This window comes from Dromiciops gliroides, chromosome 2 (genome assembly GCF_019393635.1).
Source record: "Dromiciops gliroides isolate mDroGli1 chromosome 2, mDroGli1.pri, whole genome shotgun sequence".
Taxonomy (NCBI): Eukaryota; Metazoa; Chordata; class Mammalia; order Microbiotheria; family Microbiotheriidae; genus Dromiciops; species Dromiciops gliroides.
This window is the reverse complement of record NC_057862.1, coordinates 424,097,417-424,112,074: the sequence shown is the minus strand read 5'-3', so window position 1 is coordinate 424,112,074 and position 14,658 is coordinate 424,097,417. Positions and strand designations below refer to the sequence as shown.

The following is a 14,658-nucleotide window of genomic DNA, read 5'->3' as shown; positions in this document are numbered from 1 at the left end:
ATATATATACCCATATACATTTTCAATGAATGCTACCAACTATATGACTTTTTTTTTCTGAAGTAATTTGATAAAGATTAACCCAAACTACACTTTTCATTCCTGTGGCAGAAATAGCATATTCATACAACACCTCAGATTCAAATCTCTTTCCTCCCACTAGTCTGCAGAACATTAATAGAGGTCTAATAATCACCTGTCTTGTGTGTGAAGGATTATTGCCACACTTTGTTCTGAGAACATGACACAAATATGAAGATTATCTTTCTTACCACCTACTACTATTCATTTACACTTGTGCAATTTGGGAAGGCTCTACAATCCATTCCCTTCAACTATTTTGAATCACCCACTCACCTGATATCTACCAGACTTAAAATCAGCTTTCTTGCTACTGCATTCTGTCCTGTGTGAAGAAGGTAAAGACAAAATACATTTGATGTTCCCTCTACCAATTTTAACTAGGAGGAAACATACATAGAAACACAACATATTGTAGTATCCCATTTCACATATTTGTACAATATTCTGTCTAGTGCCTCGAAAAATATTCTTAACTTTATTTTCCATAGAATCATAGAACTTAGGGCTGGAGTGGTTCATCAAGCCCAATATACTCGTTTTAAAGACAAAGAAACTGAGGCCCAGGAGGTAACATATAGCTAGTAAACTATGATTCAGGACTCAATGCTAGCTAGATCTTATGATTTGAAACCCAATGTTCTTTTTAGTACACCACACTGTTGTCAGTTCTAATTCTACTTCCCAAACTTGGAGGAGGAGGAAAAGAGAAAGGACTACTAAAAGAAAAACAAAAATGAAATAAGGTCGAATTCACTGGCCAGGACCTACTTCCTAGTTTATTCTGACAAGTCACAAAGGTCATATAACAAGTTGATTATGCGTCTTGATGCTGGTCTGCCATTCTCTCCCAGGCTCGCATTGAGAATGCCCCTGAGAACCGCAACCCTAAATTTAATGAAGCCTGAAGTCTAAACAGGAATACCCTGAGTGGGAATGAACTGCTGACATTTACAGTTCTAGGGCGCTCTCCTTCTTCGTCCAGCATCTTTTCTCACCTCCTCTTACCCACCCAAGTTCATAAATTAAGCCTGGAAGGGACCTCCTACCCGATCTAGTCCAAGCTTCCCATTGTGCAGAGGAGGCAAGTGAGGCCGGGGAAGGAGAAATGGCTTGCCCAACTGACAGTGGCAGAGCCCAGAACTCAGGCCAGGTCTTCCGACAGCAGACCCAGAACTGTTTTCAGTACAACGCACTGCTTCGAGAGTTTAGTAATGAGCAGGGCTCACTTCAGGACAAACAAGCTCGGCCTCCTGCTGAACGGCGAGAGCCTGACAGGCCTTCCGGACCACCAAGCCCATCCCGCCCCCACCATTTAACACACTGGGAGACTGAGGCCCGAGGAAGGGAAGTGACTTGCCCAGGGTGACACCGAGAGACGGTGGCGGGGCCGGGTCTGCAATCTAGTCCTCCTGGCTCCCAGGAGGGGACGCCTTCCAGACCCGCGGGCAGACCACCCCCCTCCGGCTCCTAACGCGGTGGAGTGATGGGGCGGGGAGCGGAGAGCCGGGGCGGTTCCGGAGGGCTCCTGGTGCGCAGCTCGGGGGTCCTCTTGGGGAGATCCCTCAGCCGCCCGCTTGCCGCGGACACCCGATCTGACCGCGGCTCCTGCTCCGGGCCCGCGCACCTGTGGCTCGCACCGACTCGGCCCAAACCCCTGTCTCCCAGGAGGAGGGGGGTGGCGGCTGCGGCAACTTCCGGAAGCCAGTCCCCAGAGCCCCGACGGAGGCGTCAGCAGCACCTCCGAGGCGACCGCAGCCCCGGACCCGGAAGCGCAGCAGGCGGCGCCGGAAATGACTGTACGGCCCCCGAGCGCCTCGAGGGTTCTACGCATGCGTTACAACCCAGAGAAGCGGCTAATCCCGTTCCCTTTACTCCTCAGCACCTTTTTTCTGGCTGAGAAGTGCGGAACCAGATCGCGGCGCGAGCCTGACGAGGACTGTTAAACGGGAATGCTCCCGGTGTAGCGACAACGCGCGTGCGCGAATGGGTTGGCTGGGCCACGTCAGCAGATTGGAACTCGGTGTCCTTGGTGTTGGGGGCGGTTATCGGGTGTTCCCAGTGACGGGCCTCGGAGGGAGAAAAGGACGCGCTCCTATGGAAAGACCGCCAAGCTTTGAATGCGGAGTCCCGGAGCTGGACCTCAGTTTTCCCATGTGTAAAATGGGATAATAGTTGGAAAAGCTAGGTCCTGGCACTCCTTACACCTCTTGCGGTGGAGTGCATTGGTCTGACCACTCGGGAAAACACTTGGAAATGTGTTGGTTGGTTTTGTAAACATTCATTTTCAAAACTTTTTTTTCCGGGCAGATTTGGGTTTCTAGTTAGGAATCTGGGAGATATTTTTGAAAATGAAGGTAATGTCAAAAGATGATGAAATAAACGCATTGCGATTAAATAGAAATAATACGTTCGAAGAATTTTTAAAAAAAAGGAAAATTTAAGAATTCGAGCAGGGAAATATGAACCGAATCAGTGAAGCAAGCAGAACAAGGAAAACCGTCACTGACTACAGTAATGTTAACAGAAAGAATAACAAAAACCCTTGGTATTATGCAACTATACTAACCAAACTTACCTAGAGAATGCACCCTCCTCCCTCCTTTACACAGGGGTAGAACAATGGGCATGAAACATGCGTGCTTGTCTGATTCAGTTGATATGGTTAGTTTTGCTGAATTTTCTTTTTTAAAATGCTTTATTACAAAAAAATGTTTCTTTGGGTAGGGGAGGGAAGAAGGATTTCTTCACAAGTGAAGGTGATATAAAAACAAAGATATAAATAAAAATTAAAGATAGCAATAAAATTTATAAATACTACCTGCTTCATCCCTGCTTTAGTTAAAGCCAAATTGTTCTACTCTAGGGCCTGAGGTGGTAAGCTGGGCTCTTGGCCTAAATAAAATCCAATTAGTGTGAATGGACTCCAAATTGGTCTCCCAGTGAGCATACAGAGAACAATCAACTCAAGAAATATTTACTAAGTACCAACTATATTCAATGCACTTTAGAAGCAAAGGTAAAAAGAGCAAAAGGCCCTTCAAGAAACTTTCAATCTAATGGGGTATATAACATTTACATAGCACTATGAGGTTTGCAAAGCATTTTACATGTGCTGTTTCATTTGATACAAGTCTGTAAAGTGGGTGCTACTATTATCCCCATTTTACAAATAAGGAAATTGAGTCAGAGAGGTTATGACTAAAGGCCATTATTGCCCAAGGTCATGCAGCTACTGCTGCCTACCTAGCCAACATACACAAGTAGGATTATGATGCCTGATGGGGCAAAGGAGAGTGCCAGAGTGACACAAGAATACTACCACAGCTTTCTGAGGCTGGGAAAAATGAACCAGCTTCAAAGCTTCCATGTGAGCAAGCTTTGGAGATGGATTTCAATAGGCAGAGTTCATTGGATCCTATAGCATTTATATTGATATTTCTGATATTTCATAGTTATCATGTGGGGTTGAGAGTATCCAGTCACTGGCATAAGAGCTCCCAGTGAAGAAACTCCTGCCAATCCAAATGGGCACTTTTTAGTAACTCTGGGTTCTTGAAGGCTACACCCACAGAATGCAAGCTCAAAACATGTTAAGCTAAGAAAGGTTTGGGATGTCAGTCTAACAAAAAATGGCACAAGGCATCAAATAGCTAAGTGCGAAGAGTCTCATTAAGAAAAGTCTGGCCATCAAGGAATGATTTTTTTGGGGGGGCCACAGCAATTTATGAAAGCATGTATTAATGTGTATGGAGGGGTGATCTGTCAGTAGAAGAAGTACCTAATGGAAATGAAATAACAGATCTTTTCAAGAATTTGCATACCTCAGAACCATAATGTCTTCAACCCTGACAAAGAGACAACACTTTAAGCAAATATGTTTATTTTTCTAGATAGTACACATCATATACGTGTGGATTCCAGATACAAAATTCATGTACAATAATAGTTCACAAATGATGAAGGTAGTCACATTCCTAGAGAACATTTATCAATGAGAAAAATAGCTTTAGTACACTGACAGCAAAAATCAAACCCTCCATAATCTTGTTATTCAATGCAATAGAAACAGTATGATACTTTAGCTTTTTTCAGGCATCCTGAATCTGGTAGGTGCTTTTCAAAAGAACAAAATCCAGGAAAGACATGGTCCTGCTGCCATTAGCTTTGCAGAATCACAGTGTTTTACTTTTGAGTTCATTTACTGAAGTACAATGGTGAAAGGAGCTAAGAGTAGACTACAAATAGCAATAGCAACAGACTCAAGCTCGAGAAGTTTATCTGATGGGGGTGAAACAAACCGGAAACATTTGTTAAGAGTATGGCTTAAGCAACTGAGATGTGTCAACAGACAAGGCCTATACAATATCACAAATGTAAGGTATCAGATTTTCATGTCAAATGTATGAACTGGTACTGACAAAGCAACATTTTCTTAATTAGTTACTGGTAGCAAATATTCCCTCAAAATTGAATCTACTGACAACACATTGTGAAATGAATATATCCAGATAACTGCCACCTGATAGGACTAAGTTGATGGGCTTGATTTTCAAGTCATTTTTTAAAAAATACATAATCCCTTAAATTTTAACACAAATGGGCAAACAAGACAATATATCAAAGATTACAGAGACTGTGAATGCTAAGTAGGTTCTTACACTTACAGTTACATTATATGCACTACAGACTTGCAGCACTTAGAAAAAGATTGAAATGTAAAATTTTTGTGCTTCAGTCTCTTCTGGAGAGCTCCTAAAAGATATACAGGTGTATAATCCTTATAATTGTTTCACAATTCGGTAACATTTCAGTTATAGACAAGTATTTGCCACAGTAAGAAAAAAGTCATTTATATCACTAGGAAATCAATTTTATTATGATTTCCAAATATAATAATTTTATGTATATAAACAAAAAAGTGTTTTACTGTCTAATAACCACAGTATGTAAAAAAAGTTCACAATAACTTCCATGAAAAACAGATGCATCTATATTTTTAGTCATCACATGGCTATCTTTAGCTTTAATGACAGTTTTAGGTGAATGAGGTAAAATCTCACTCAATTACTCCACATAGGCTCTGTTGAATTGTAAAGAACACTAAACCTAGAGTAAAATGACCAGTGTTCAAGTCTCTTTATATTTGTGATCTTAGACAAAGTCACAATATCTCTGAACTTGTTTCCTTATCTCAACAACACGGTAGTTGTGAGGTTCGAATGAGATAATGTATGTAAAAGTAGTTTGAAAACCATAAAGTACTATGCAAATATAAGGAATGATAATTAACAGTGCCCAAAATTGACCATAATCAATAGTTTAAGCTATTCCTGATTCCTTGAAACATTAGGTTCTAGACAATTGATTAGACCCAGTCACCAAGAGGAAGGTAGATAACCCGAGTCCTTGAGACTTGCTTCACTTGTCATTTCCACAATGGAAAGTAAAGCTTTAGAGAAAGCCCTGGCAAGATGGAGAAGAGCTGGACTCAGACTGAGGAATGCTTGGGTTCAAGACCTTTCTCATATATTTTGAGTACCCTTGGGCAAGCTGTCTAACCTTTCATTGCAACAGGCAACTCTGTAAGACTATAAACTGCAAAGCAGATGTTCACTTGCACTGACAGAGAAAGGTCCCCAAAAGGAGCACCCTAAAATGGTCAAATAAATGGTGAAAAAAAACAATAAAATGTTTTCAATCTTTGTTCCCTATTCCTTAAGGTCTTTCTACCTCAACTCTAAGAACTTTCAAAATTTCTGATCCTGTTTATACAATGGCCTTAATAACTACACTACTTCATAGAGCTATTGTGAGGAAAGTGCTTCATAAATCTCAAAGTATTACTGGTAAAAATGTAAATTATTCTTTCTCTTCAAAACGGATTACTGCTAAATGGCAAGTACAATGGAAACAGAAAGCACCCAGAGAACCAGGCATGAGAGTCTAGGTGACTCTAATAAAGAATACATTCATATCAGTGTAAAAAGCCATGAAAAAAATTCTAAATATTATATTAGAGGCATAAATAAGCAATTCTACATAATGACAATATAATAAATAGTCAAAAGCACAAAGCTTTTGGAATAAGGAAAAAGAAAAAGAAAAATCTTACTTTCTTGTTATTCTAGTCTCAGATATTGCTTCTCTCTCCCTAAAACAGCCAAAAAGGGAATTAAAGGCTATCTTTTTGCAATTCCTTTAATATGCTCTTAAGGAAGAAAAGGTGAAGGACATATTGGATGAGTTTATTTAACAAAATTTGGTTTTCCTTTTAAGAATTACCTACTCCGGGGTTATCAATTTGCATTTTAAAACCCTTGCCTATGATATCAGTATGCTTAAGAGGGTTTAAAATATATAAAACACAACAATGACATTTCTTAAGTTTTCAAACACTGGGAAAGAAGAGGATTCAGAATAGTCTTAAAAGCAAATGGAAAATACTATGGTGGGAAAAAACCCTTAAGGTCTAATTTCCAGAAATAATGCCTAAAATTTTTCTTCATATGTTCTTTACAATCTCACTTTGAAAATGATATATCATGAGGCAGCTAGGTGGTGCAGTGGATAGAGCACTAGCCCTGGAGTTAGAAGGACCTGACTTCAAATATGACCTCAGACACTTACTAGCTCTGTGACCCTGGGCAAGTTACTTAACCCCAATTGCCTCCCCCATAAAAAAATGGTATAGTAACTTAAGGGGTCGAATTAGAAATTCTCATTCATGAGCTTGGACCCTGAACTCCCCAGTGTCTTTTATTCTTTCTATGTAAGACCAGTTACTAATCTTAGGATGTCCTGTAAACAAAGAAAAAATTCCCAACTTAAAATTAGTCCTCACACCAAAAATAGCTTTAAAGAATTGTACCTGGCTTTTACAACAGATATGATGTAATCATATCGTTAGGAAAAGCAAAATCTACTATGCAAACATCTTATATTGTAAAAATGTCATTGCTTACTTATCAGACTGATAAAATAACAAAGGAAAACATAAAATTTTAAAATGATATTTCAATCAAGTGTTCAGGTAACATTGTCAAGTAGAAATGGAAACTAATAAATTCAGTATTATACAACAATTCAGAAGTGAAAAATAATAATAATAATCAAAACCATAAACATGATTCATATATACAGTTTCAAAGAAAATGTTTCAATAATGCAGAAAATCAGTCCTACTTAATTAAAACCCTTTTTATTTCCCTAAAGATGTTTTTCCCATACTTTTTCTTATTACCCTTTTTCTTGCTACTCAGTAGGTGGTTGATTTTATTTACATACACATATGTGTGCACACACTGCCTTCCCCATGCTATAATAGTTCTATGCATACAAACCCCAGTGAAGCCAGGAGACATTATGATTTTCGGGTTTTTAACTCGACTGCAGGAAGAACTAGTAAAATGTATCACAGTATTTGGGAAGAAATGAGGGAGATAGCACCTACAGGTACAAAGTACCAATTTATAAAGTACAGAATACTATAAGAAATGACTCATTTTTTCCAGGATATAGATTTCAAATCTGTGCTATACACTAAATGCAAAAGAAAGGAAAAAAAAGTATTGGCCTTATAACTTTTGGGGCAAGGGATATATAACAATGGGAGTTATCAGCTTATCTACCCAGTACTTTTTGTAGCTACTGTCCTAATTCAACATGTATCATTTTCATGAAGCTACTAAATAAAATAATACCCACTTTTTTGGTATCCAATTGCAATGATTTTCTTACAGAAACAAAATGTACACTTGCACTAGTTTGCAGGCGTGTCAAATTCTAGTTCCTTTATTAAGAACAAAAAACAGCTAAGTATTTGAATCTTCACTTTCAATTATATTCTGTAACTGAAAATGTTACAAAATGTTGTTCTCTTAATACAGCAAAAAGAAATATCGAGGTTGATAGTTTGGGAAACAATTTTTATCTCAACCAAGAAAAGGGAGTTGATTTATGTTTTATTTTGCAAAAATTACAACCAGTTTGATTTCTGCAGTGAAAGCACTCCAAATGCAAAACAATTATTGAGCACCTTGAACCATTCCATGAAAATATGTATGCTATCTAAACATGGTAGTATCTTCCAAATAACTCAACACTGTATGTCCAACTGTATTCCAAGGTCTAAAACGGGTGTAAGCTCACAAAGCTATTCATTATTCTTGTTGGAGTCCTGTTTTGCACAATGTGGATAGTCCAACTGCTTTTTCCCCTCTTCAGTTCCTCACAGCAGTATATAGGATACTACAGGCCTAACACTAAGGACCTTGTTTCAACTCTCAGCTTGTCATTCAAATGAAGGTACTAAATGGCTTCACAGAGAAAGTAATTTTTGCACTGATTCTTTCTGATCATTGGAGACTGGAATTGTTTCACTTAAACACCCCAATACCAACTTAAAATTGACACTCAATTGCTATTTTTGCTTTAATCAGAAGGCTCTACAATGAAAAATGTTGAGGTTACCCAATTTCTATAGGTACAGAAGAGTTAACAAACTGCTTCAGAACAAGCAGAAACTGGTGAAATTAAAGTTCACCTTACCTTTAGTCCTTTTTTCTAGGGCTACCTCAAGGAGAGCAGAAGCCTGAAGATAGCAAATGCTCCTTTCCCTGCCTCACAAAGACATACACAGGAAAAAACAAACCACAGGAATGAAGAAAAAAATTAAATCCAATATCAGGTTTCAGTGCAGTTGGGAAATAATTTTTCCTTTTTTAAAGGACAGATGACCTTTCATATGCATCCATTCATCTTGGTTTATTGATGAAATCAACTGTTACCCACACTCCCATAATTAGTCCCTAATGGGTAACCTACTAAGTACAAAGTGATTCCATACTTTAGATTAAGAAATAAGACACTAATACAGTACCAGTAAGTGCCACCATTTAAGATATGAATCTTCATTTCATATACCCAGTCTCCATAGGTTTATTTCACAAATTTATCAACAACTTAAATAAGAATTTCTGATGATTTCCAAACTGTGAAAGATTGGCTCTTGCTGAGATTGTCAGGTTCTAATTTAATTCCCAAATTATTTACCCAAACACGAGCCCCTCAAAATAGAGGCTCTTGAAAGGGATACAGCCACAGCCTTTATGAGAACAACATGAATGATGTCACTCTTGTGTCCTCAATAAACGAAAATAAATTCATGCCACAATAGCCATGACGTATATAATATACATATACTGTATCATTTCATACCAATGTATTTACAAATATATACACATATACATACATGTACACACACAAGATTGCATCAAGCATCACAAAAATATTTTTATACGTATATACCATTACAAGAAAAGGATTCAAAATAAATAAAGGCAACCATAGAACCACAGTCCCTCAAAAGGATACTGCTTACTTTCCCAACATATTAATGCACACACACACATACAGATACACTCAACATGCCATAACCAACTAATAGGAAAGCCCTAGTATCATTCTTATCGAAGTCAAAATAACTCAGGTTCACCCCAAATCTAATGTTGGAGTAATGGCAGGAATCATGTACAGAGAAGTGCCACATATCTCCAGCTATCACTGCCCTATACTCATTATGCTTTCGAATCCTGGAAATGAGTTGGATTACACAGAATAGATATTTATAAATTTCTGTTGAATTGAATGGAACACATCTCATTCTGATCAATGTTGGCTGCATGCAACTTTGGTGCCAGTTCTCAACTAAGTACTGTGAACACAATTTAATTGACTCTCTAATGGTCACCAACTAGAATCAAAATAACTAACTCATAGAAAGCAGGGTATAATTAGCAGAGACAGATGTATGCCAGGAAGTAATGGATTGAGAAAGTTCAATTGCTCATTTATCCAAAGGGCCCACTCCAAACCAGGTGTGTTTCTTCTATTTAGTGCCATACAAATATAGAAATAAAGTATAATTCTTATCTATTTCAGGGAATTAAAACATAAGAAGAAAATGAGAGAGAAGTCCTATAAGAGAGAAAGTGGTTGGGACTCAGGACTGCATGGTATTTTTCCTCTAGGGTTTTTAAACGTTTCAGTGTGGTAAAAACTTAAGGAAGGTACAAAGAGGTCAAATGTGCTGTGCTTTTTAAATTTCTAATTTCAAGTTCTTGGGCATGTTTTAAAACCCTTTGTTTTAGGAAATACACTTCAAGAAGGAACATAGCCCTACTAAAAATAAATCCATACAATTTTAACTGTCATTTTAATTCTAAGTAAAAAACCCCAAACACTTGCATGTGCACGCTGAATCTTTAGTTTCTTAATTTCACACAACTCTTTTTTTTTTTTTAAGTGAGGCAATTGGGGTTAAGTGACTTGCCCAGGGTCACACAGCTAGTAAGTGTGTGTTAAGTGTCTGAGGTCGGATTTGAACTCAGGCACTCCTGACTCCACCCAGCCGCCCCTCACACAACTCTTTTTGAATGAGACAATGTTTTGTGCAATTTGACAAAAAACCCCAACAACATACAAACCCTCACATGTTCTAAAACAAGTGCCACAGCTAAAAACTCCTTTAAAAAAACTTTTCAAAAAGACACTATAGAAGTGTGTGATCTAGTGAAAAAAAAAAATGTTGGAGTGATAGTTAAGGATGTCCTAGGTTTTGGAGCTATTTCTATCAATAACCATGCTTGTGATTTTAAATGAGTATCAAAGACTCTGGGGTCCAGTTTCTTTACTTGGAAAACAGGAATAATACATATCTTATTTGCTTCAGAGTTGTGAGGATAAAACATGATTACCAATTAATTGAAAATACTATACAAATGCAAATATCATTATTACTATAATTATTATGAAAATTAGTAGTAATAAAACTATTGTGCTTGAAATTTGTTTTTTGGAGCCCTGATTTTGTAGTTTTTAGTATGTTTCTATTCTTTTCATAATTCCACTCAAGATCCATTTAGAGATTAACTATTACCAAGAGAAAACACAATTGCTACAAAGCAGCAAAGTCTATTTCAGCCTAAGGAGCAAAACTGTACATCAGTCTTTGTTAGAACACACATACCTAGACAAAGCAGTCCTTATTGCTTGGTTATTGATCCTGTCTGAAGATTTCTAGCGCAACAGGGCCTTGGACTGCTTCTGGAGCATGAAAGGTAGTATGCATGCATTTAAATAACAAATATTTGCTCAGATAATCACTCTCTTTTGAAATGAGTAACTAATGTCTTAGAATTATAGTGCTGGAAGAGACCTCAGGGAGCACCTAGTACAATTCCTTCATTTTAAAGAAAAGGAAACTAAGGCCTGGGAGGAGTGACTGAAAGATCAATGTGAGTTAATAGCATGATGTGGCAACTAAAAAAACATTGCACTGTGTACAGAATGACATGCTCTGCCCTTGTCGGTATGCAAGTATTGAGCTCCAGGTACACATTTTATGAAGGATATTGACAAATTGGAGTACAACTAGAGGAGAGTAACTAGAATGGTGAGGGGATGCTAAAGTATGCCAGATGAGGATCTGAGTGATGTTTAGCTTGGAGAAGAGACTTCTTAGGGGGAAGCTGATGGCCAATCTTCAAGGGTTTAGTTTTGTTCTGCCTAACTCTACAGGGCATAACTAGGAACATTAAATGGAAGTTGTAGAGACAGATTTAGGCTTCATATAAAGGAATGCTTTCTAAGAGTAAGAGCAGTCCAAAAGTAGAATGGGTTGCCTCAGGAGGTAGTTTATTCAGTGTTACCAGAGGTCTTCAAGTGATGATTAGATCACTATTTCTTGGGGAAGTTATAGAGAAAATTATTTTTCAGGTATGGGTTGGACTAAATGACTTTTGAGGTCCAAATCAGATTTTAAGATTGGTCTCAATGTTAACTAAAGGCATGGCCCTGGAATTCTAGGATCCTGGCTCTGAGTCTAGTGTTCTTCATAGACACACCACAGATAGAAAGAATACTGTTCTGGGTAGGCTGTCATTCAAACCTTGCCAATACAGGAAATGTGCTATGGACATTTGTGTCTCAAAAGGTTGTTTTTAAAAAATCACTGAATTGAGTTTAAGGGACCAATGACATTCGGTTTCTAAGTTTGTAGTGCCAGGAGAAAAAGAATTGCAAATGGAATATGGATCCACCAAACACTGAATTCTTTCTTCAAAATAATTCATCTTTGTACATCTTAAAATGCTAAAGCTTCATAACTATTACATATTTCAGAGAAGAAACCAGAAAATCAGAATTGCTATCAGTTAACACAAACTGTGGCATAGCTCTAAACAAGGTGAATAAAACCAAAGTATATTTTTCTTTAGGGCATAAGTAACAAAAGTAATCACTTGATTTATTCCTTTCTAGGCTGGGGGAGACGGCATGGAGGCTGTCCAGATAATGATGTAAATGGGCATTTTGGCTCATAGATTTTTCTGTCATTTGTTTTTAGACTTAGAATATAGTACATCAAAAGAATGCAATAGGATAACTTCATTCAACCCCAATGAGGGGAAAAAAGGCTAATTCCTTGCTGGTGCCAACAGAAAAATAAGCAGGATAAGAGAATGAAACCAGACCCTCTTTAGCCACCCCCACCCCTCACAAAACTATGTGTGGATGCAAAAGGTCCTATATATGCCCAACATTAATTTCCTCTCATGAGGGTTTTCTCCCTTCTTCCATATTTCCAAAACTAATGACAGCCTTATATTTGAAACTATTCAGATTTAGAGCTGGCCACAGGAATAATTAAAACTTCAGTCTTTTTCTACTTGTACCCCTGTGGCTAGAGATGTCACAGCTAAAAACTGAGTTTACAAATTTGGTCCTGCTAGTTAAAGAGTTTAAATTCACATTTTTCTGCTGATGTTAATGTACTATGGTGCCAATAACCATGACATTTTGCAAGAGAGGGTTTGTACTTCAGACTGAAGTATTTTAGATGTGGTTCTCAAATGACTGGCAACATGAGAGAGCTAGAAAATAAGACAAATACATGTGGTGACAGAAAAAGATACATATAACTCTAATATGTTGTCATGTAACACCTAAAGTTTCCAGAAAAGTTCACTCAGGAGCAAATCACTCTCCATGGAATCTAAAAATCTGATGGTATTTAAAGAAAGTGAATGATTGACTAAAGGAGACAAATTCATACAAACTCAAAGAATCAGCCTTTCCCCCCCTCTTTAAATAATGATATTGAGTGAAAACAAGTGTTATGGAAGGGCTACGCTCTTGTTTTTCCTAGTATTGGTCTAAGTTGATTGGGTTCATCTTTGTGAACAATTCTCTATTTTTCCAAATCCAGACTTTTCAGGATAAAATATCACTGTTGGATTTTTCTCATCATACAAAAATAAATGATTTATTCTTCTCTGGGTGAGAGTGGTCGCTGATTATGTATTTGAATTTAGGACCAGTTGTTGGAGCTGGGACTCTTCAACCCCCAAAACAACGACAACGACGACAACAACAAAAACTTCCAGGGTTATTCTAGCTTTTAAAAGATCACAAAGACTGGATTACAAAAGTTACCCTATCTGTCAGAAGAATATTATTTTGAGTTGTCTGTAAAATGGTGGTCCTAAATTTAAAAATAAAAATTTAATGCCACTATGTATCATCACATTAAAAAACTGCACCATTTAAAATCTGTGGCTAATGAAACACAGTTTCAACGAGAGTTCAATTAATAGTCATCTATAGTATTCTCAAAGAACACGTTTCGCACATCCAGGATAGACGCCAGCTCCAAAATGTGCTTCTGAAGATGAGGGTTTTCAACTGTTTCATCCCTTGGCAGCTGAGGATATGTTTCTGGATAATTTCGGGTTTCCTGCTAGACAAAGGAGAGGAGTAAACTTTTATGGTCTAATAAAGAGAGAACATGTACAAAAATTAATTAATAGAAATGACTGCATTTAAAGCTTAGGATAAGACATTGTATCCCAGCTCCATATATATTCAGGTAAATGATATAAATTATTCTTTCACGCATACATTCATTCAATATCTTTTTCTGCCTTTACTATTTACAAGGCACTGAGAGAAATACAAAGATAAACAAGACAATCTCTCTCTTCAAGGTGTTTAACATTTAGTAGGGGAGATAAGACAAGTACCCTAATAATAATAATACACAGAAGAATATGATTAAGTGCCATTAAGAGCAGTATCAAGTGCTACAGGGATTCTTAAGAGATAACATTTGAATGTAAAACTGAAGAGGTTGCATTTCGGTAAACTCTTGAAGGAAGGGGAGGATTTGAACAGTGCTGTAGGGAAGTAGTAGGTAGTAAGATTGGGGACTGAAGATTGGATTAGACTGTGGAGACCCTTAGAGGCACCAGACTGAAGACCTTGGGATCTGTTTTGTAGGCTATGGCAAAACCCTGTAAGTCTCTGGAGAAAGGAAATGACATGATCAGAACTTTCCTTTAAAGAGTTTAAACTAGGGGAGCCATGTGGGACAATGAGGGCTAACTGACTTGTCCAGGGTCACACAGCTAGTAAGTGTCAAGTGTCTGAAGCTGGATTTGAACTCAGGTACTCCCGAATCCAGGACTGGTGCCTTATCCACTGCGTCATCTAGCTGCCCCCTACTGCAATATTCTATAG

The 14,658-nt window shown here is 37.8% G+C and overlaps 2 protein-coding genes across 10 annotated transcripts in view; both read right to left on the bottom strand.

The window, feature by feature from the left end:
- The window catches only part of GOLGA1 (golgin A1), a 63,955-nt gene extending 62,111 nt beyond the window's left edge, over positions 1-1,844 (bottom strand). For 7 of the 8 annotated variants that reach the window (XR_006354646.1, XM_043980551.1, XM_043980548.1 and 4 more), the window contains exons 1-2: positions 1,709-1,844; positions 358-406 (exon numbers count right to left, since the gene is read on the bottom strand). The gene's annotated coding sequence lies outside the window, so the exon portion shown is untranslated. Of the gene's footprint in view, positions 1-357; positions 407-1,130; positions 1,578-1,708 lie in introns of those variants that run through there. The other variant, XM_043980549.1, reaches the window with a different exon arrangement.
- Positions 1,845-7,873: 6,029 nt separating this feature from the next.
- The window catches only part of SCAI (suppressor of cancer cell invasion), a 191,930-nt gene continuing 185,145 nt past the window's right edge, over positions 7,874-14,658 (bottom strand). Inside the window, exon 18 of one of the 2 annotated variants that reach the window (XM_043985115.1) lies at positions 7,874-13,879. In XM_043985115.1, coding sequence (XP_043841050.1) covers positions 13,730-13,879 — 150 coding nt within the window. In that variant the 3' untranslated portion in view covers positions 7,874-13,729. The remainder of the gene's footprint in view (positions 13,880-14,658) is intronic. The other variant, XM_043985116.1, reaches the window with a different exon arrangement.